The sequence below is a fragment of the Perna viridis genome, chromosome 13, assembly GCF_037379345.1.
Source record: "Perna viridis isolate PV_CMFRI_1.1 ecotype Kerala chromosome 13, ASM3737934v1, whole genome shotgun sequence".
Classification (NCBI taxonomy): Eukaryota; Metazoa; Mollusca; class Bivalvia; order Mytilida; family Mytilidae; genus Perna; species Perna viridis.
In genome coordinates, this window is record NC_142457.1 from 3808870 (window position 1) to 3833687 (window position 24818).

A 24818-nucleotide genomic window follows, 5' to 3' on the forward strand; every position below is an offset into this window, starting at 1 on the left:
TACAGTCGGACTGGATCCAAGGTGTTACAATTAAAAAAGAAACAGTAGAAATGGCAACAATTATTAGAAAACTTTCTCAAGGTTAACTGTCCTTTTTTTAAACGATTTACTCTTTTTTAACCTTGCTTAATTGTAGAAGTTGAAACACATGTGATGATCGTTGTTTTTCCTGTGTTTGTATCATTTTTAAATCATGTGTCAATGCAGTGTTCGAAGCCGAAGGACGGAAGGTTTTGAAGTCTCACGTGTATGAAAAGCTTTACTTGTCTGTACTGATCAGAGTGTAGATCATGCCATTTTCAAGACAGCAAAATTCTATTCCACAATGAAAGCCATTGTATGATAGCTCATTTTAGAGAACAAAATATAATCAGTCTGATAGATGTTTTCCTTAAATTTTGGGCATGAACTTGTTTCACATGGATGATTTTTTTCCCGCTTTTTACCGGAATTCCGCAAATTGAAATCTAGATTTTACCATTATGATTCTTTTTTTAACAAATTAAAAAAGTTTTATGACATTAATACAGATCAACAAACATATATTGATTAGTTTCATGAAAGTTGCATATCTTCATTTAAGTAACTCAGTAGCAGCATCTTCCGGGGATCAGGTCAGCTATGAAGTCAGCCTCATAAGAGTGAAGGAATAGGTCAGCTATGTGAGCTACTGTCATCTCTTGGCATCTGTTGTCAAGTTGTCATTGTCTTTAAATTTTGCTGAGACATCTTTTTCTCTAAAACAACTGTACTTGACAGATTATACCATAATCAAAGTTGGCATGAATATTCCTAATGATCCCTTGTTAGAGTTGAAAGGTGAAAATGAACCAGATAGGCGATTCAGGCTACTGGGAGCCTCCAGTTGTAGACATTGAAGTCTTGGTCATTTCACATGGTAACCACTGTTTTGTTGACATGTTGGGACATTTTACCTATGAAATTGCACATGACCTGGTTACTTTTAGAACAGAACAATAGCAGACATGTTTCTGAACTTCAGTTTCATGAACACCCAGATCTTGAACACATTTGAATTGTTCATTGAAGTTCGAGTTACAGTCAGCTACATGTACCACAGTTTGACAGTCTAACATTCAGTTTTACTAAGAATCTATGCTTGAGAATAACAATGAACATTAATTTAAAAACTGGACTGACCTGGCAGCTTGTGTTTATTGGGAGAAGCACTTATTCAAATGGCAATAATTTAATTGATTTGTAACAAGCATTCTAATTGGTATGTTGTCTTTGAGCAAAGCAGGTTATTTTGTTAAATTTGGTATGGTACTGAGACATCATTACTGTTGATTGATCCTCATTCTGCAATTAAAAAAATCGCAAACAAAATAACATTTTTATGATTTATCAATATTTGGATATGAATTTGTTTAAAATTAAATTGAAAATAATGTTTCAAATTTTTGAACAGATTATACAAAATATTCAGGTTTGGGTCAGTTTACACTTTTTTTAACAGCTTATACATTAAAGTGCAAACTGCTGTAAACCATATTATTTGATATAACCTGTTCAAAAATTATTCTTAAAACTTACACCTAAGTAATATAAAACTACTTCGTGTCTGACCCTAATTAGAAAAGTTTCCGAAGGACGTGATTATTTCTATAAGCTTAGTATTAAAGCTCTATATGTATACTTTCATATTATAACTACAAAATGTATTATTATTAAAGAGCTTTTATTTTGTTCTCAGGGTGTCTTAGATGTTCCAATAGACAGTTGATAGTATCTCGTGGCAAAAAGACCAATGTCCAAAAACCAAGGCCTAAACCATGGAAAGTTAGGGTTATGGCGAGTATTACTAGACCTATATACTTTGAAGATCCTGTACCTATATCAGACAGGTGTGAGAGAGTACATGCTGCATGTGTTGTACAGGTAAGCAAAAAATTGTGTACATTTGTCTTGTAGGTACATGTATATTGTACATGTTTATCAGTGTATTTGTTATCTGTAGTATTTATCTTCAAATTCTTGTTGTTACGCTTAGCTTAATTCTAAATTTTTATTCACTTTTTGATAAATAAATGTTTACAACTACAGGGATTGAATATAGAATTTTTTTCCACTTGCTAAATTTAGGCACCAACCATTTTATTATAGAGGGAGGCCTGGAATCTTTTTTGAAAAATAAATGCTCCGAACTTTGGGGGGAAAACATTTTATTTATCAATTGAAAAAAAAAATAATCATGATAATAATTCTATATTTTCCCCATTACTTTAATGGCAGATTTTTAAATAAAAATATTGATTTTGGTTGCTGCAGAATTAAAGATAAAAATTTTCTGCTTGAGCAAAAATTAAATTCTTATCTGACATTAAATCCTAGGCCCCTCTCCTCAGGATAAAAATGGATGGTGTCTCAGTCAGTTCTGAAAACTTACACTTGCTGAATATAAGTTTCTGGGTTATTTCTTAATTGAATTTATAATGAACTCAGAATTCCACATGCACGTTTTAGCAAGGGGAAATAATTTCTACCAACAAAATTGAATTTTAACTTAAATTTACATGTAGCAAGTATTTCCCTTTAAATTCAGTCACTGCCACTACCCCAGAACATTTTGGTTTCTAAGTGGTAAATATTCTTCCCAAAATCAGCAGGAGGGTCTAACAAAGGTAACCAAATCACTGAGTGTGTACTGTGTAATTGAGTAGTATCACCATGATTATTATCCCCGCTCTGCAGTGATCATGCTCTTATCTACAACTCCTCTCAAACCCCTGAATGGAATTCTTTACCTCATGATACCATTGTACACCTCTTACATGGCTTTCCATTTGAATGACTTTAGGGGATGCTTAAATGTTGTTTTTTTTTATTGTGAGAAGCGAGGGTGGGTATAAGACCGACTGAGTTTGACTCACAGTTTTTCTAGTTTGCTCTGTATAATTAGAATACTACAAATAGGAGACCAAGCTACATGTAGGTTTAGAGACCTAGCTACATGTAGGTTTAGAGACTATAAAGCAACATATAAGTTTAGAGACCAAGTTACATGTAGGTTTAGAGACTAAGCTACATGTAGGTTTAGAGACTAAGCTACATGTAGGTTTAGAGACTAATCTACATATAGGTTTAGAGACCAAGCTACATATAGGTTTAGAGACTATATTGCTACATCTAGGTTTAGAGACTAAGCAACATGTAGGCTTAGAGACTCAAGCTACATGTAGGTTTAGAGGCTACAAAGCTACATGTAGGTTTAGAGACTATAAAGCTACATGTAAGTTTAGAGACTATAAAACTACATGTAGGTTTAGAGACCAAGCTACATGTAGGAGGTTTAGCGACCTAGCTACATGTAGGTTTAGATGATATTTTAGACCTACTCAGTATGTATTGTTATATATTTAGTCAACTTTTTGTCACTTGTATACAATATGTATATACCTAAGTTAAACTACATGCGTGTTATAATTTAGAAATAATTTATGGAGTGGGTAGATTTTTACTCATTTTAACATCGGTAAGGCATTTATATTCGATAAATTGAAATGAGAATATAGATGCCAAACCTATGTTAAAATGAGTATAAATCTACCCCCTCCATGAATTATTTCTTTTTTTAATATGACAAATACGGTAATTTTTTTGACAAAAATTTCCCTGGGTGTAGCCAAAATAACGGCTGTTCCGTTTAACCTCCCCGTATGGAAGTTGGATTGAGAAATAAACCACATATCCAAATAAACCATCTATTGAATAAGTATCAGTATCAATATAGCATTAGATAACCTCTTAGCCGTTAAATCATCGCGTAAATGTTTTTAAATGAGTGTTTTGTCTCAAAGCCACAGCAAAAGAAAAGAGACAGTGCACAGATGCTAAAGGTGGGATTGTACCAACATATACTGTTTGACGATATGAAGACATTATATTAAGAGTTCTTATAACTTATTAAACATTTTCAAGAAATAATAAAACTGTGACTTACGGTTGAAATTGAAGTAGAATAAATTCATTATCTTTCCAATGTAGGCTAGAAACCACTAATTCCACTTCCCATAGGTTTCTATGCTAATTTCACAATATTCAGTGGTTTCTCTGGACTTTACCTTAACTTTAACCTGCAGAGGACTATATATCAGCATGATTCTACATATGTCAGCTCACAATCATCACAATGGCATGTGGGGTTAGCAGACTGCAGTGCAGTACTGGTCACCGGAAGTGAAGGGTCTATAAATAGCATGGGAAATCCCAGTGTTTTCACAAGATGGGGTATATTTAAAAATCATTATGGAGATTCAGCTTCACATCACAAAAAGCAAAATGCACCTATAAAATGTACAGAAATGTTTTTCCTTTCAGAAACTGTTTAAAGTTTTAAAATAAAATGAGAATTTTTTTCACAGCACTATGAGGAACAGGGGTAATTTCTGCGTAGGACTGTTTTTGCGTACGTTCCAAATGCTCATTGGTTGAATTGGTGGTCTGTAACATTTATTGGTACATTTACTTATTTACTTGAATTCAATATCTGATGTCTGGCCGGGGTTTCATAAAAAAATCTTAACTTGAAAATTTCTGCAAGTCTGGTGTTTTTCCTCAAATCTTAAATTTCAAGTGATTTGATTGGTCAAAAATTGAGTTGAAGGATTTTATGAAAATCTAAATTTGAGATGTGAATGAAAGTGGACCATGCATTAGGACACAAGTAATACAAATTGTCTCTTTATAGGAATCAGATGAATATGAAGAGTGGTTTTATAAAAACAGGATTGTAAGAATGTTCGAAGAGAACAAGATGATAGTAGTCTGCCAACTACTAAGTATGACGGCACAAGCAAAACATCAAACATTTGTTAAGTTGATGGATAATGGCATGAAGATACATTACTATAATAACAGATTAATGAGGTGAGAATAAGAGACACATGGGAATCATAAGTGAGAATTAGAGTGAGACACATGAGAATCATAGGTAAGAATTAGAGACACCTGAGAATCATAAGTGAGAATTAGAGTAAGACACATGAGAATCATAGGTGAGAATTAGAGTGAGACACATGAGAATTAGAGTAAGACACATGAGAATCATATATGTTAATTAGTGAGACACATGAGAATCATAGGTGAGAATTAGAGTGAGACACATGAGAATCGTAGGTAAGAATTAGAGACACATGAGAATCATAAGGGTGAGACACATGAGAATGTTTTTCATATGAAGAACATCTTATAACGGAATTAATCAGCTCTAGTTTATATTCCTACACTTGGATAATTGATTTTTCTCAGACTTGTAATAATATCAAAGAAAATGTTACTTTACAAAACTTTTAAATAGACTTGATTGGACTAATATTGTGAATAAATTTTTAACATACATTCATAGATAAGCCTTAATTACAGAAGTATGATGTAAGGTAGATAGTATGATGATGATATTTTTGGCCAAACACAACGCTATAGTTTTGACAATCTACAGTGTTTATCTTCGTTGTTTCTTTCAGACGATATGTTACAGAGTTTCCACAGTATAACAATATGATGCCATGGTTCATAGCTAAAAATGTCTATGTTGTTTGTTCAGAACCCAAAGTCAAGGAAGTGCTTAAACTGGTCAAGAAAATTCCAGAATTAATTGTGTTAGGTAAGGGAAGAAAATTATATTCAAGGTTGTGTGAAAATTGGATAAATTGAAAAAATATTTTAACTGGTCTGATAATATATTTTCACTCATGAAAGTTTTCTCTTTTTACAATGAATTCTATTTGATCTCTGCATTACTGGAGATGTTTGGATTTTTTTCATAAGAATTTTTGAGAATTGAGGTTTAAACTGTTTCTGCCCCTGCACTGTTCATTTGCTGTGCATTTCAATAAGATTATAACTCATTTTACCTAAATTATTTTAACAATCTTTTCTGTATGCCTTGATTGTCATAGTACAAAAAGTCAAAATACACTTTACAAAATGATGGGTTATACACTACCATGTTTCTCTCATTGCCTGATTCTTAGACTGACACATTATTACCTGATCTGATGATAAACTTGTTTTACGATGCAGTTGGTATAATTTCATGTTTTGTATACACCACGTGTAAAGTGGGAGGTATACAGAAATCCCCAACATCCCTGAATGGAATTTGATGAAACTTTCACTGAAAGGTCAGCCTCTATCTTGACCTACACTCAGAGATCAATGGTAAAGGAAAACTATTGACCAAACATTTCACTCTGTATTGTAAACTTTCCTTTATCTGTGGCAACATTCCTTCAGTACCTGTGTATGGAGTTTTCATCTGTGGCTGGCAACATCCCTTCAGCACCTGCGTATGGAGTTTTCATCTGTGGCTAGCAACATCCCTTCAGCACCTGCGTATGGAGTTTTTCATTTTACAACTCATAAAGTTATGCCTGAGCATCCCGTAACTATACAGACTTTTTGCACTGCTAGACTTCTTACAAGTTTCTGGAACAGGGATATGTTGCTACAAGATTTATGTCATCACTACAGGAGTTCTTTAGTCGTCATCATGAACTTGTGGATCATTACAGTGTATCGATCTGCACCATGAAAACTGATTTGTCCTACTGGTGCACCTGGTCCATGCTCTTAGATTTTAGTGGAGTCCAAGTTGCTCGTCTACTTTTCTTACATTGTATGTATGATTTTAGTTACTTTATGTTCCTTGTTGTGTATGTCTGTTTTCCATGTCTGGTCTTTGTCCCTGGATTATATTCTTTTGATTTCCTTTAGAATTTTGGTTCCCTTGATTACTCTTTCACATGATGCCATTGTGTACCTACTATTTTGTTTTTCCGTCAGAATGACATTTGGGGCTTTGGTTATTTTTATTTTAGTCATTACCTATAGGTACTTTATGGGTCAATAACTTAAGCATTAATAGTAAACAAATCTGTAGTAAGGAAGTAGACCTAGGGTAAGGGACATAACTCTTCATAACTTCAGTGATATGTTTGTATTAAATTCAATCTCACCAAAGCATATCAAGCTTTCGTTTGAAGCAGAATAAAACCTGTCCAAGTGAATTTGATGCTTACATGGGATTGATGTAAAATGCTGAATACAAATGTCCCTATGATTTGTAACAGTTGTGTCCCTTACCCAAGGTCTACCTCCTTAAGTTCGAACACAAATGTTTGAATATTAGTTAAAGAGGTTAGTGATACATCTGATATGGGACCAAAATCATTTATTTCAGTCAACCTGAATATAAATGGTTTATTTCTTGAAGGAATGGATGAGATTTGTTCTAATGTTCTTGGCAAAAAATGCATTAATTATATTTTACTTTGTGTATTAAAAATGAAATATTTCTCATACTTAGGTGGATTGGTAGAAAACCAGTTATTTTCAAGGGACGGTCTAATGGAGTATGCTAAATTACCAAGCATAGAAGTTGCACGTGGTGAACTTGTAAGCATTCTAAACTTAGCAGCTGGTGGTAAAACTCGTTCTCTACTGGAGTCACATCAACAGACATTGTGTAGAAACCTTGAACAGTATGTAAAACAAAACATGGAAGGAAGTTCAGAAGAATCATGATGTTATGTTAATAAAATTAGTCTTATATTTAAGGTGTTTTAAATACAAGTCTCAATTTAAAAAAATACACATGTATCTTGGGTATTATACATGCAGTGTGTGGGTGTAATATGATATTAGGTGGGTTTAACCTGTAAGACGATGAAGTTGAATGTATATTGATACTCTTAAAGTTATGTCTAACATTTTTACATCAACTAGGATTTATTTGTCTGCATAACAAAACTTAAGATGTGTGCTGTAAACAGATCAGCATTTTGTTTTAGTTTTAAAGAATCTGCCTTTCACAATTTTTATTTCAATTAGGGTTTATTATACCCCCGCCTCAAAGGAGGAAGAGGGCATACTGTTTTAACCCTGCTTGTGGGTCTGTGTTTCCATCAGTTTCCAATTTCTCTCAGCAACTAAACATCACATCAACTTGAAATTTTAACACATTCTTCCTGTAGGTATGCCATATGGTGGGATTTGTAGGTATGCCATATGGTGGGATTTGTAGGTATACCATATGGTGGGATTCATTGATAGAAAAAATCAACAACTTCTAATTTCCCCTTTATTTTCCTTTTTGATGTTGAAAGATGTTTATTATATATTTGGATTTAGGGAATTTAATTCTTGCTGTAATGTTTCAATAAGCACTAAATGCGGTAAGTATGCATGTTCCATTTAATAAACTTACACGTGAAAATCACCATCCTATCATTAATATGTTATGATTCATAAACAGGAAGTGGAGAGCAGTGATTTTAACAAGTAAAATTGGTGGGAAATTTCAAATTGACAAAAAGTGTCTAGTTTTGGAAAATCTTCAAGAATATTAATTTCCTAAGCTGAAATTGGTTTTATTTGAGTATAATGACAGTGTAGGATAAAAATTCTATCAAAACAGTTTTTGAATGTAAATGCAGAAAAGGTGAATTGGAACAAAACTTATAATTGTGTAAGTAGTTTAATACTGTTTAAATATGACAGCATTTCAAACTTTGTTTATGCTGCAATTTTCAAAAGAATCAAAAACCTCCCACACTAACAGCACTTTGATTAGACCCTGCCACACAAAGTGAAATGTCTTTGTCATTAGTACAATTTTCAGCAAAATCCAATATATAGTTTTTGAGTTAGGCTATTTTGAACATTTTGCCATCCCTTTTTTCACCATTATGTTTTGAGGTATAACTTGTTCTATTATGCCATATTTTTCATTGTTTTCTCATCTGTCATCTCCAAGTTAATAGATTTTAGATCTTAAAAAGACACCATGTGTTTGGCAGTTTTTATATGACTGCAAAAAAAGACTTTGTATTACATTGTCTAAGTTCATTGAAGTTCGTGTTGTCGTCATCAGGGTTGTTTATTTTTTACATTTCAGTGTGATAACTTTAGTTGTAGTAAACAAAATGTGATGAAATTTTGATATATTGTTACTGGTTGCTTATGGAAGCTTGATAATTAAAATGGGATCAATGGCCCCTATCATTCTGCCAAAGGAGGGACCAGTAGGAGTAAAATAGATGTTTATGTAGAATTGTTGTAGGTTAATTTTTTAAATTTGTTTCTAATTCTATTTTGAGGTTCAATAACAGATTCAAGTAGCATTTAGCATTGTAAGTCTGTGAGGGCAAATTGGGGCCATACCTTAAAAAATAAACTTTTTTTTTTATTTCAGGTCTAATTTGGAATTTTTTAAATTAAATTCCCCATGGAAGCAGACATCTCTTCCAATCTATGAGGGGCTGAAAGAGAACATGCTCCTAAAAAATGTCTCTGTTATTATGCTTCATTTGCAAAGGAGTTTATATAGTGATAAGGGTGTCCATACTTCCTTCCTTCCATAACATAGAGGGGCACCTATTATTTATCCTATACTCCTCCTACACCACAGAATGAGAATCTTTCTTACCTGTTCCCATTGTGCACCTCCTATTTAAAATTTTGGTCTGAATTAGTTCAGGGCTTTCACATTGCATGATATGGAATTATATGATTATGGGCACATGGGGCGTGAAAGACCTATTTTCTATCTGTTACTCTTCTTACATCACTGAATGGAATTGAATGAAACTTTCACAGAATCTTTGTTACATATTCCCATTGTGCACCTTCTATTTTAGATTTTGATTGGAATCAATTTTAGGGGTTTCAAACAGCAAAATTTGAGATTATGTCATTTTAAATATGGGGACATAGGGGGCCCCATCTCTCAAACATCACTGAAAAGAATTGAATGAAACTTTTACAGAAACTTTATTACATGTTCCCATTGTGCACCTCCTCCTTTAGATTTGATCCAAATCAATATGGAGGCCAAAAGGTTCATGTTATTTAAAAAAAATGGGGAGTGGGGGAGTATCAAGTTGGTGAGTGTTCACAGTTTTTTTTCTATTTTTGGTCCGACTGATTTTTTTAAAATTAGATTTCTAATGAAAATCCCTGCCTAAATACAAGAGCTTTTAGAAGTATGCTTTGTAATTTATCATTTCTTGTTTTTGTTTTTTTGTTTTTTACGTTTTTGTTTTTTGTTTTTTTATTTTTTTAGATAATGAGGTACAAAGTGATCCTTGAATGCACAGTGAAGCAGAACTTTGTACTTAAATTGAATCGCAAAATATTGTGCAATATTGTACCCAAGTGAGTTTATGTGTCTATAATGTCCAGTAAGACCTTATGTTAAGTGTCAAAAACGAATATTGTGTCTATGTACACATGCCTCAAGTGAACATAGTGTAACTGGCTGCAGTCGTATCATGCTGTGCTCGGCGACGGTTTTTTTTTATTTTATGTTATTGCATCTTTATGTATTGTGATTGCCTCCCTTTCATACACAAATCTGACTTATCCTTGATTTTTTTAAGTTGCATGTATTTCAGAAATTGAAAAAAAAATACTGCAAATAATATAATTATGTGTGTGTTTTAGCTGTGTTTTAGCTTTTGTACGTTGATTAGATAAGTGGGCACTTAACAGATGCAATTCCTACACACAATTGACTTGGTCTACTTTAGTAGGACTTAAAAATAAAAGTTGAAACCGTTTGAAATATCGATTGTATGTAGTTGACCATTCATGTATTGTCTCGTTTTAATTCTTAACATTAGCAAAAAATTGAAGCATCAAAAGTGAAGAAGTATTCAGACACATCAGAATTTCAAGACATTATCTAATGTAGACAAAAAAAGAACAGAGACGTTTTAACGGCACAATGAAGCCAGCAGAATAAGGTACAATTACATATGAAAGCTCCGGACTACACACAAAAAACTAAAGCCCTTGCAATGTTAACGCTCACAAAATACTGGGAGTGGCATCAGGTGCTCCGGCAGAGTCGCATTCAAACCGAGGAAAACTCATGGATTGAAGTTCCATTTTTTATACTTATAATTATGCATGTTATTTGAAGCTTATACTCCTTGTAACGTTATCGTATGGATCCAAGGCAATGTTGCTCACATTTAAAAATACATTAAAATTGTTCATTCGACGCGCCAAGTCGATTTTGAATGTGCTAATCACAGCGGCAGTCGTTCGTTTCCTCTTTTACTAATTGCTGCGGATTCTCGGACATTATTCAAATCAAACTTTGTTTGACAATCGGACAACGTCGCTTAAAATTCATATTTTTTCCCACTTTGCAAGATTCTTGCATTTTCTAAAAACGCTGTTTCAGAGCTTGCCACATGAAGCTCACAGAAGCAACCCGGACGCTTTGTTCTCACTCCGAGCCCCGTTCAAACCAGTCGTCACTCTTTTTCCAACATGCCTTGTATTTAGCGGAGATTGACTCGGTCGAAAATCGAACCTTTAATCTGTAACACTTGAGGCGAGCACGCTACCACTAGACCATATAAGCGATACACCTTTAGATAGAAGGTAAAATTAAACTAAGTTAAAAAGAACACTAGAATTGTATGACCGTAATCTACGACTTATCTCCATTTTAATAGTATATTTTGTTTTAAGTAATAAAAATTCATATGAAAAGTAGTTTCAACAAAAACTAAGTCCTCGGTCCTATTAACTTGAGTTTTGTCCACTTCTAATTAATTATTTAAATGTGACAGACACTTTATTTCCATCAGACTATGCATATTAGAATAAAAACATATTAAGCATGACAAATTTAAGTGCTGAAAAATGCTCGCCCCACGGATAAATAAAAACAGAGGATACAATATTTATATCTTTGTCATAAGTTTGCATAGTACCCTTTTGAGAACACGTTGACGCAAGAAAAAAAAATCATTATGTTTCACCGATAAAACTTTAGATATATTTTGTTTTATTCAATGCATCTACCCGTCCCATGCAAGATGGTGGAAGTGTTCTGTTGTAGTCATGGCGACAAGGTATAAACATTGGAAACCGATATGGTATTCAGGAATCAATAGCGAGCATAGAGAAAACAAGATTAAACATTGCTAATTATACATCTTACTTCACTAACAAATTAAACAATAATTCTTAAAACTGCAATAAATCTCGACAAGTATGATTTATATATTTCGTAACATAAAAAAAAAATAGTTAAATCCAACATTTCCATGAAATTAATTTTATTTTGATAGCAGCTAATTTCTAGCAATTAAATTGGAATCGATTAAACAGGTAACACAATCGATTGATACAATCGTAACACCTCGGTGTTATTCATTATTAATGTGTGATTGTTGATCCTAGACATCGGGGTAAGTTCTGACATACGGTCAAGTGTTTTTTTTTATTTAGAGATAGCAGTGGTTCTAGGGAATATACCATCGTCCTCGATTTCTACAGATACTTACACCAATATAACAACCAAACTGTGTATATCAAGAGTCCGATAAGAATTAGGGAATTAGAGAAAGTTTTCTGGGAAGTATCCCGTCACTTTCTTTCCAGTTTTATCCGAATTCGATTTTATATTGTTTAAAGACTTCACAGCACTTCAGGAATTGATGATGTAACTCGTTACATGGGAAAAACGATGCCATTTTTTATTAGAAACTAAGGAAACTTCTGAGAACAGGTTAGTGTTGTTAAAATCATTTGAATTGGTCAAAGTTCTTTTGTTTTATTCGAGTGAATTGTAAACATGGGAGGCTGCGGTTCGAAAAACGCTTCGGCAAAAAATAAGAGTTACCATTTGGAGACTATGGTTGGTCACGAGAGAGGCATCAATTGCATGGCGCTTAGTGAAGATGGTTCAGTATTGGCAACCGGAAGCGAGGACAAAACAGCGCGTCTTTGGAGTACTCGAACACACAATTGTGAATGCATTGGAATTCTCAGAGGACACGAAGAATATATCAATTGTATTCTTATAGAAGACTGCTACGTGCTTACAGGTAGTGCTGACAAAACTATTCGGAAGTGGGACGTAAGTACGTGCGAGTGTGTGTTGATATGCCGGGGACATACTTCAATTATTTACAGAATGATCTGCACTGGAGACTTCATATTTACAAGTTCATACGACTGCACTGCAAGATGTTGGGATTTCGAAAACGGTGAATGCCTGAGAGTGTTTCGTGGGCATAAAAAGTTCGTCTGTCCGCTGATATTCATTCCTGCAGACGACGATGACGTAGACGGCACTCTTGATATGGATGGAGCAAATGACCTTCTTATTACGGGCTCTGCCGACGCAACTGCGAGAAAATGGAATTTCGAAACCGGTAAATGTTTGCAAGTTTTCAAAGGCCATGACCCAAGAGAGGGAGCCATTATGTGTATGGCAACTGATAACCTTGGTAGAATTCTGTTTACCGGAAGTGCTGATAAGACCATTAGGAGCTGGAATTTAGCCCGAGGTGAACAAATGAAGGTGTTTGAAGGACACACAGGGTCCGTCATCTGTATGCAGGTATGTTAGACTCATGTATGGAGTTGTGAATGCATAGTCTTGAATGTATGAAAGTTTCATTAGTGTCAAATAATATTCCGTCCCTCATGGATTTTTGCTTCGATGAACCCCGTGTAAAGTCCGATTCATTATGAAACTTTCCTTCGTTTTGTGTTCAAAGTTCTGTTTTATCTCCTACATTTTTCTAAATGTGCCAATTGCATGTAAAACGTATGCCCTAGACTTGTTACAAATTATCAAATTGTTAAATTGTTATATCGAATTGTTTTATGTCAAAAAAAAGAAAGACCCTACATGCCCAACTAAAAATGATAGTTTGTAGTGGCATTCCATCAAAAACATACCATCAAAATGTACTAGGATAGGCAGGTAGGTATGGTAAACTTAAACACATATATAAACAGTGGTTTTGAGTAATAGAACCCCTTTGAATATCCGCTGAAACAGATTTTGTCGTAAATTAGTCAAGCGGGTACAGAAACTTCGAAAGGGAGGAGGCGCGAACTATTCTAAAGGGGAAAGCACCCAAGTGATATCAATGTTTTTTTCTCTATAATCGTAACCAAACATATCGGGCATTATAGGCAGAGTCTCCCCTTTTTGGATCTGCCTATGCTAGTAGTCTCCACTACGTCACACATAACCAAACTGACGAAACCATGTATACATGCGTCAATGTTCTACTTCACATTAACGTTTCTAGCTACATTGTATCGTTTGTCATGCGTTGCAATTTTGTTTTTGTGTTTTACATAATTTGTACTGATTAAACTATCGCAGATTTACCACAAAATCAATCTCTTGGAGAGAGAAAAAAAGATTTTATTAGTTACAGTGGATATATTTACACGTAAAATCATCTAAGATTTGTATTGAATTGGATATTCTATGAGTGCATTCTGAAGTCATATAAATTGATATAAATTTACTCATATAGGTTGTTGGAACATTTCGTAGGCCATAAACATGTAGCTTGGCATTTGAACTTTTCTAATTCCATATAGCTTGTTGGCTCTTCTTGCAATGGACCATTTTGCTTGGTGAAGTTTTCTTGTGCCACATTTTTTGTTGAACTTTACTTAGGCCGTATTTCAGGTGCCTTTTAAGCTATATTTATAGACCAATGTGTTTAACTTTTCTTAGGCCATATATTTCTGAGACGTTATCCAAACACATGTCCATAAGCGAATGGCAAATAAGCTTTAAACTAAAGCGCATTTTATTCCAATACTTTTTTTTTAATTGAGAATCATTGCTTTCCGTTTCCATGGTTCCATTAAGCTTGAAATGTCATTCTTTGAAAATTATTTGCCGAAAGTAAACAAAATTATGCTGAAAATTATTACAATACAATGAGTATGGCATATTTAAAGGGCTGGACCATTTAAGACATATTATAAAAGCCATTTAGAGCTCTCTTCTTATTTTCGGAAAAAAACCTGATGGCAAACAATGAGAGAATTATTGTCTGGGATCCTTTGTCTTGAGTAAGTGAACTGGTAGTTCAAATGTTGTTTCTTGTACCAAATGTTGCTTCTTGTACCAATTTTCTACCAGTGTTAATTTCTTTGTTTCTTGTTGCCCTGAAAAAGAGTTCCATTTATTGGCTGTTCGATTGGTAATTTAAAACTAAGTTACTACATGTATCTGTCACCACTCAAAGTCATTGAAATAATGATATGATGTACTTCTTATATTACAGAAGTTTATTTAAGCGCTCTCATCAATTATTTGCGTCTCTCAGTAATAAATGCGGTCTGGAAGGCGAGATAAAACGCATTTAAATATAAATTTACAAATATCATATTTATTGAATAATTCAGTATGTAATTGGAGTATTCAATTCTCAGAATGATAGCCATATGCTTATCATTTATAAATTAATTATTCATTAATTATATACCTTTGAAGTATTATCCATTTGTAGCCGAATTGTGTCATATATAGCCTATGTAATGCATTCTCATTTAACTTAACGCAACAAATATATTTAGTTAGAATATTTAGACATGTTTTTGCGTGTTTATGACTAAAAAGACCCAACCGTCTTAGCAAACATCTGTATCCAGCAATAACCTGTTTTAAAGTATGATTAAAATACATATATTACTGTGTAGTTCATTCTATGTATACTTTGCATGTAAAGACCACCAGGAATTTGCTTTCCGTATGAAGGTTACACTTCAATTCGCTTGGCATGTTATCTTTATCTCTCTTTTTCCATGGATATGGACGTTTTTTTTTTCATTTCTGAGATGAAACATTGGATGTTATTGCTTTGCCCAGTCAGCTACAGTCCATTTGTTTTTCGCCTGAAATTCACTCCATAGTTTTTTTATGTGAACATTCCACAACAAAGCTTCAATCGCACTACTATGAGTAGCAACATAATGATTTTAAATATGAAAAAAAATACAGAAGCGTCAACAGTGAGATAATTCAAATACGTCAAAATCCCAAAATATGAACCGAAGTAAATATACCTCACGTAAAAACTGAAAATAAGGAAAACAAGACATCACGCAAAAAAACTAAAGCACTTGCAGCATGGCAACATGAATTCTCACAAAAAACAGGAATCACGTCAGGTGCGCCGGGAGGAGGCTAAAATTACTAAATCTTTTAAATGAATGACTTGTCTACTTTCTTCTGTATCAATACTGCCTGGCTGCTGTTTTTATCACATAAGCTGAATATTTTAAAACAAAAAGATTGATTAATTATTCTCTAAATATATCTATGTTCTCAGTGGTAGAACTTCCCATTGCAGGATTTGGCTTCCTGTTTCGATACTTTTATTTTGTGTACTTCTTGTATACAATTTAATTTTTAATTATTTTTTTTTTATAACGAAGAGAGGCTTATGAAGTAGTATTTTTGTTATTCAAACGTGTTTTTTTTTTTTGGAAGAGGTAATAATTCTCACATGTCCTGCTAAATCATCATGAACTTTGTTTAGATTTATTATGTGTACCTGAAATATCAGGCCACAATAAAACAGTCCTATATCAGGGGCGGATTCAGGCAAAGCATGGGTTGTCAGGGGTAGATTTAGGCGGTTTTAGGTTGAAACTTTAATTTCTCGCTAATTTTACCACAAAAGATATCTACATTACACCCACTCTAGAGGAATATTTCAAAAATTTCTTTTTTATTATTTTCATTTTTTTTTAATCTTAAATCCTAGATCCGCCCCTGTATATGTATATTGTACTTCAGCGTTGAGGGCTAGTCTATTTCTTGTCGTTTCGATTGTAGTCCTGTTATATTACTGTTGCTTATTGAAAACAGGAATTTTTTTCTCCGTTTTACGTTGTTTTGTTCTCTTATGATTAATTCGCTTGGTAGTTAAGGGAGCAACCATTTGATTTCGGGGGGAGGGGGAAGCTAGGATAATATTTTTAGTTCTGCCTTTTATTTTTGGGTGCTGCTTTTTTCGGCGCAATGAACCGATTGATATATACATGTGCAAGAAATATTTGAACAATTATAGTAACTCCTGCTTTTATTTTTGTACGACCTGTCCTGCCGTTTTATTTCAAGTTTGATCGTAGCCTCATAAAAAATCAAATGGTATTTTCCTAGTTAACTCATGGAACTTTCCCGCATGGACTTCGTGCTATTGTACTTGATTTGTGTCATTGACATATAAGCTATATGTTGTGTTACTTTTATTGGTCTAACTTCCTTTCTTACGATTTAATGGTGTTGTAACAATATGCCCATTGTCGTATTTCCTCAGCTTTCCTTTTACATCTTATACGCTCCGTTGATTTGACGTCATCAGTTTTGTGTCTTTCCCGAACTGTCCTATGACAATACATTATTAATTCCAACAATTTTTTTTTCATTCATGATTTGGTTTTCAAAATGCATGCAATTATAAGATTAATATATGCTTCACTGGGACTCTCAGTATAAATGTAATAATAACACGCTATAACGATATGTGAATCTTCAGTTAATGGACTAAAAGATAATCAATATATGCAGCTACGTGTACATCATTAATCATTTGTATACCCTCGCTTTGAAAGCGGGAAATGTATATTGATCATGGTATTCATGCGTCCACATGTCCGTCCGCTCCCTTTTCTGCGGCTAGTTATTCCAGCCACTTGAAATTTTGACGGGTTTTATATAGGTATGCAGTATCAAGGGATTTGATTTCAGACTGAAGCGACAACAGCTTCCGGTTTGACGACTATGTTTTTATGCTGACCATGTATGGTTACTTTTGTAGGGAGCGGATAAATATTTTACTAAGATTTGCCCACAGTTTGTCTACATTATAATTGCATTTTAGTGGTAGTTCTGCATTTTACATACATGTACAGCGAACGAGGAAGGCAATGAGATCATAATGACACCATTGCCTAGTTAGCAAGTTTAAGACGTAAAGGACTTCAAAGAAATATGAATAAAACATACTTCAGCAACTATATATTATCTTACATTTTTTTTTTTTTTTTTTTTTTTTTTTTTTGAAGTTTAAAAGTGACAAAAATTGAAATTAACATCAGCCCGTAAGTGAGATTTTGCGATCAAAGTATTTTGTAAGGTCCTGTTTTCTTACGACATCCTTGGTCGCTATTCTTTTAACGTTATTTCATTCTGTAGTGGTCAAAAGAGGCAGGGAATACCATAAAACTAGATCAGTTAATTTGTTCCCTAAGGATTAAGGCTTATCTATACTACTCGTTTCTTATTGTAACGCTGTGCATATCTAGTCTTTATAACCCTGATACTTCTTGTTTTCTTTCAATTCACTTTTGACTTCTGAAACCATTTGGAGATGCGACACCGATAAAACCCAATGTACCAGCGCTACCAAGATCTTTGAATTTCCTGTAACACCGTATTGACATAAGTACTATTCTCTGTAAGAACCAGGCAGAAGGTTATTCATGTTGGAAAAAGTAGACAAGCATTCCATGAAATCTAATTCAAAATGTCATCTGAAATGCAGAAATTCAGTAATTCGAGTATAACTTATGACCCCACAATATCAAAGTTATGTGTTTTTCTAAGCATGATTATTCATTTTTTCAATTTTGCCTTATTCTTACCGATCATAGTACTAAAGTTTTGAAACGTCGATGATCGCAGCTCCGAAACTATACAGGTTAGCTCTGTAGTGTCATTCCTTTATACATACAATACCTATAGCTTTCAAATAAAATCGATCAAATCAACAGAAGAATATTATTACTTCGGGTTTCCAATGGAACTTTATAAATATTTGAATGTATGATCACATTTAAATTGCAACAGGATAAAATATTCATAAATATGAGTACTTATATATGATGGTCAAGTAGATTAGTGCTCGATATAAGAGCTGACATTTAACTTTGATGGTAAAGGTTAGGATCAACTTGAGGTTAGCTAGGACACCAATTAAATTATCTGATATTAAATTTGGATCAACCTGAGCTTGGCTAGGACGTCAATCGACGCAACTGACATTTATCCTGACAGAGAACGTTTGGATTAACCTGACGTTAGCTAGGACGCCATTCGACGTAATTGACATTTAACCTGACGGGGAACGTGTGGAGCAAACTGAGGTTAACTAGGGCGTCGACGTAACTGACATTTAACCTGACGGGGAACGTTTGGATTAACCTTAGGTTAACTAGGACGCCATTCGACGTAATTGACATTTAAGCTGATGGTGAACGTTTGGATTAACCCGATGAGAGCTAGGACGTCAACTTAGGTTAACTTGCCTATTAAATATTTGAGAATTATTGCTTAGTAGTAAGTGGGATGGCAATAATTGAATTCAATATGCAAGTATTTAGACTGTCCAGATTATGACTAAATAAAGGATTGTGACCCCATGAAATAAAAATGGTTGTTCCTTAAGTATCGGTCTGTACACAATTTATCAGTCTGACCTCAGTACTACACGCTTTAAAGTTAGGAGAACAAACCTTAAAATAACCCCACTCAAAAAGCTCCATACTATTTGGTATAGTGAATTAGGTTGGATAAATGAAGCCATTGCCTTGACCACGAAGGAGTGATCGATCAAACAGTACTTCCGGTCAATTTGCTCAAGGCCGGTTTCCTAGTTAGTTTCCTGATTTCAGTCTTATCCCAAAACATGATGAATACATAGTGATTTAGTAAGCGCCTTATTTTTAGATTATTTAGTTCTGATTCCATGGTTGTAAATGTTTTCACTGGGCACGAGCATATGTACTGAACGAATCTGGGAACTCTTGCTATTCCTGGTTTTCTGTACCAATAAGCATAAATGATTTTGGGTGTAGAACTGAGTAAGACAGATTTGAAAAAGCCCGGTATTAGCAAAAATAATCCAGCATAAGAGGTTGGCATGTACCATTCAGAATAAACATGGCTACTTGGTACAAAGCAAACGGCTACTTGATTCTGAACAAACATGGCCTGATTCATGGTATTGCAGTAGGCTGCATTAAACGCTGGTCAAAGTAGCAAGATTTGAACAACATCAGCCTCTTACATGACGTTTTCTTTGCATTTATTGGAACCGAATATTGCATGTTCTTTTCGTTTCCAAAACCCAATATCATCGAAACTAGTCTTTCTTAACTCCGAAAATGAAATGAGTGAACATGCCATTACTCGAGTCTGGTTAACTCATTACCAAACCCAAAATCTTTACACAATCATTATAAATGCCCCTTTTGCTTATACTCGTAAAGTAGCAAAACGCTTTGAAACAATATAAAATCATTCTGTGTTATTGCCTATATGTTTTTGTTGGGAGAGTCTATAAAATTACTATAGCAGGGGCGGGTTTTAAAAAGGGGAAATGTTACATTCTTTTGTCGGCCTGCCACTCTTTGCCCAAATGTTACATGAAATCAACAAAATTAACAAGAAAAGAAGGGAGGTACGCCGATGGATGGAACCGCCACTGTTTTAATGGTTTCCTGATTTAAATACGAGTCCATATTGACGACCAGATACACAGGCAGAACTATTTCACATGATTTTCACACGAATTTCACATGATTTTCACCTGAATTGAGCAAATAAACTAAGTGACAGAGTTCACGTGAAATTCGGGTGAATGGAGCCTTCACCGGAAATTCACACGAAATGTTCACATGAAATTCGTGTTAGTGAATTTCACATGAATTTCACATGAATTTCATGTGAAGCTCGATTAATATGAATTTCACGTGAAAAATATTTGCCTGTGTAGTGTCCAATACTATCTCTTCCAACTTCTACGGTTTGTATCACTATCTGTTCAGAACTTGCCTGCAGCACTTAATTTACCACAAAACTAAATAAAAAGGTGAACAACAAATGAACAAGAGCGCACATGATCAAAATTTAATTAATTTTAGAGAAAATATATAGTAATCAATTGCTCACAGTGGGAGAATAACGCATCTAAATAACTACTTAAGTACTTTATTTATCGATAGATTTTCTCGATTTCTGTCCATGGCCTGAGTTTGACTCTCGTTATGACAATAAACAGGTATTGACTATATCCATTCTAACTTATTAAAGTGATCGTTGTCCGCAGTTGAACTCCTTTGGAGACAGAAATTACTCTATTTCTATCCACAGGTGCTAACGAGTCAGCAACGAATGTTTGATGACCATGTTTATTTGAGTTAGTGAAATTGATATTACACCCTTGGGTGTCTGGGTTTGTCTTGCACTTCGACTGATGTAAGACTGTTTATGTCTATAAGTACCATGTCTAGGGCTTACATTTAAAATAATTGAGTATACATCATACAAACTTGGGTAGAGGGGAATAATCCAAATTCGCTGCAATTAAGTGTAATTTGATTTGATTTAAAGAAACACATATAGAAGCCAGTTAGTGTAGCACTAGATATGTTGTCAGTAACTTCGACCTGAAGTACGACGGGATATCACGTGAATTATTGTTCGTCACATGACCAAAACAGGATAGCCGTAATTAGACCCAGAAAAACGGTTCTAAATGATGAAAATCACAAGGCAAACTATTTTTTTTTTCAATTTCAATATGGGTCTTCGGTGAGGCATTTGTGATATGTATAATTCTACAAAATGTGAAATATACCGTCTACACACTAGTAAGTATGCACCGTATAAGTTGAGTATGTTCAACTATATGCAAATTTGACCTAATACACTGGACCGGCTATATGGAATGAACTATAGACTTAAATTAATATTGATTTTAAGCAATGTACCGCGGTTTTCGGAACTGGGCTTTCATAAACATATCACATCGAAATTTCACTCAAAATCTTGAGTTTCAGTTTACTTCAAAACTTATATTTTAAGCAATCTGATTTTTCATCATCAGATTTAGAAATTTTCAATCAGAGATTTTTTAATAACCTGGACTAAGTCTTACAAACCAGATGCTCTTGGCCGACTTAGGATAGGATAACATTGACCGGTTAAGGGCCAGCTGAAAGTCGTAACCGGCTTCAAAAACATTGTCCTCCGGACCATACGCGAGACATAGGGCACATCCTACAGGCTTGTGTTTATTGGCGAGTATAAATTATCTGATACTATCACATAAAAATTTACAATGTATCGATTCGTATGCAGTTTCAACATCCGAGAAATCACAAAACATAGTTTTTTCTTTTGTGAGACACCGTAATCTATTCGAGACTATTGACGTAGAAATTGTATATTAACGGCTTTTATTCCAATAAATTCCACAATGGCTGAATATAGCATCAAATAAAAGTTTGATATTGTTATTTTGTTAGGATGACGAATATGATGATCTGCTTCCTGGTGACAAGCTAACTTTTGTTTTTTTTGTTTTGTTTTTTGTTTTTTTTTTTTTTTTGTCTACAACTTTTATGTTTTTGCAAAGACGGTTAAGTTGGACACTGACAGAGGGTTGTGGGATAATCACAGGATGTACGCTTAACGGATTCGTTACGTTTTGGTTCGGAATCGCATTTAAGTGCTTTTGCGTGTAAAAAAAAGAACACTGGACACGATCAGGGGACGACCATTTGACTGTTGAGGGGGGACTGGCAAATTTTGTAAGGTCAGAATATTAATTTTTTTGAAATTTTGTGGGTCAGAAATTTATTTTCAATCACATCGGGGCAAGATTATTTATTTCCATTTTACTGTATAAAGTGTGTGGACTGAGGTCAGAATATTTATTTTTAACTTGTTCAGGGCCAAAATGTTTATTTCCAAAATCTGACATCCCCAACCTCAGATTCAAATGGTCATGCCCTTACAAGTGTATATAAAGTAAATTTCCGTCCACGTACCAAGTCTCAGCGTAATATACCTCGAACAACATTTGAGTATACAGTTATTAAATGGGTTCGATGCAATAGACCAGAATATTTGTCCTGAGGTACTGAGAATGATCAAGTGTTCTATTGCACGAGGCCAACGGACAAATGTACTGGTCCATTGCATCCAAACCATTTAATAACTGTTTTATTACCTAATTTGTCTATGAGATATAATAAAGAATGGAAATGGGGAATATGTCAAAGAGACAACCATTCGACCAGGAATATTATTTTGTTTTATAAAAGGTTTTGTTTTCACTCAACCTTCCGTGTGGTATCAAGCAGTTATATTGTTTTTTTTTGCCATGGTTTGTTAAACAATATAATTAATGTTTATCATTGAACACGATGCCATCCAGTCTTTTGATATTGATTACAATACGAAGAAATGTGTCATTTTTCTGTCGTTTAATTGATTTTGACAATGACAACGAGCGCAATGGGCTGGCATTATAATATTGTGTCCGAACGCCCCTTTCCATGCGCACGTACAAAATAATTGTGTTCGGGTGAAAAACAATCCTTCCATATGAACCATGGAATTAGTTCCAAAGTTACTTAGACCATCACCTTGAAATATCTTGGCCCTGTATTGTATTTGCATCTTAAGTATAAAAAAAACTTCTGTCTACACCCAAACGTAGAACCTTTTTAATTAGTGTTGATAACTACAATGGCAATCGGGTGAAGGTCATAAAAAAGGTAAAATAGAATAGATCTTTGATATCACTCACGATTAAGTAATAAATAATAACAATACTAAGATGATCATATACGGATGTCAAATATAACAGACATTACAGTCTAAAGGCCTTTGTACGGTTATCATTTACACGTTATTATTGTTTATGTCAAATATGTTGACTGAAAAAAAAATCTCATTTGATATGATTCTATTTACAACATAGTATATCATATGCTTGTGATTTTGTCATCATGATCGTTTGACTTACTAATACACCCCCCTTAATTCGAGCGTGACAGCATTTTCAACGTTTCACTGTTTGGTTCTGGGAATTCATGTCAACTTTTGAATGTTACTATGTTTCTATGCAATTCTAAATGTTTAATCATAAAATTATACTTCCATGCCAACCTTAACTCATGGTGCGATCAAGTCTTTAAAAATTGATTTCGGTGGAACAATAAAACTTGTTCCACATCTTTTTTAAATTGATTTGAAAGCTTTTATTGTTTCGTAAAGCTGTAAAATTATATTGTAATTTTTCATGCAATTGTTTTCTTGACATAAATAGCTAATTTGGTATCACCCACGGTAAACTTTAGGCGTGATTATTATCACAGTATCTCTACAAAATAAAATGTAAAATTAGGTGCTTTATTTTATCCTGCAACTAAGCTTTCTACCATACAAATAATGATGTCGAATAACGCAAAGCTTTATTCCTCCACTGCATTATATCGTTTCCTGGTTACCTTTTCAGTTATGAGCAACATCATAAACAGAAAACAGGTAAAAAGTTTAAAGGAGCTCTCGCTGACCGCCGGGTTCAAAAGATTGCTGACAATATTAAACAATTTTGGACAAATTTCCCATGTTTTATTTTGAATATGTGGTGCAGGATGAAAACAAGACATGAACATTGCCGAAAATATCGATATATTTATTTGTACACTCTTCGAAACAGTCAGATCAGCCCTCGTGACTGTTTCTAAAGCTTGTTCAATTTATTTGATATTTTCTAGCAATGTACATTTATTGTACATTTATTGTACATTTCTTTTATTTGTTTACCGAGTCTCTTGAACGATATGTTAGTATCTTACTAATTGTCGTTTAAATTGACTGCGCAGACGTTATTAAAATGCGCAAGTGGCTCATCGAATTAATTTGCAACAATATGAATTTGTTGTATTTTTTTAATGGGACGTTTGACATTTTCTGATTTCTTTCTAGAAAGGATGGTGTGCCTATGCATAATTTAAGACTTCATTGCATGGCTAATTTTTCATTGGATGGCAATTATTGCATACAAGGTTAAGATAAAACTAAAACTGTAGTCCTACTAATTTTACTTGACACTTTTAACTGATATTACTCACTTGACATAAATTGGATTTCATTTACATTAGGGAATACAGATTTATAAATCATATCATATCTCCGATTACGCCTC

General features: G+C 34.0%; 2 protein-coding genes across 3 annotated transcripts in view; both read left to right on the forward strand.

Moving 5' to 3' along the window:
• LOC148599284 (large ribosomal subunit protein uL10m-like) lies at positions 1-7575 on the forward strand. Its single transcript, XM_088558478.1, has 5 exons — positions 1-81; positions 1718-1902; positions 4712-4890; positions 5487-5626; positions 7331-7575. Exons 1-5 carry the CDS (start codon positions 51-53, stop codon positions 7546-7548), a joined length of 753 nt encoding a protein of 250 aa, XP_088414604.1. The 5' UTR covers positions 1-50; the 3' UTR covers positions 7549-7575.
• Positions 7576-12181: 4606 nt separating this feature from the next.
• LOC148599285 (uncharacterized) overlaps positions 12182-24818 on the forward strand; it is a 32167-nt gene continuing 19530 nt past the window's right edge. Inside the window, exon 1 of one of the 2 annotated variants that reach the window (XM_088557721.1) lies at positions 12182-13390. In XM_088557721.1, the coding sequence (XP_088413847.1) occupies positions 12620-13390 (771 nt within the window). In that variant the 5' untranslated portion in view covers positions 12182-12619. The remainder of the gene's footprint in view (positions 13391-24818) is intronic. The other variant, XM_088557720.1, reaches the window with a different exon arrangement.

Coding starts and splice junctions, on each gene's coding strand:
- LOC148599284 (XM_088558478.1), top strand. CDS start 51: ATGGCAACAATTATTAGAAAACTTTCTCAAG. Junction 82..1,717: donor TATTAGAAAACTTTCTCAAG/GTTAACTGTCCT, acceptor TTTTGTTCTCAG/GGTGTCTTAGATGTTCCAAT. Junction 4,891..5,486: donor TATAATAACAGATTAATGAG/GTGAGAATAAGA, acceptor TGTTTCTTTCAG/ACGATATGTTACAGAGTTTC.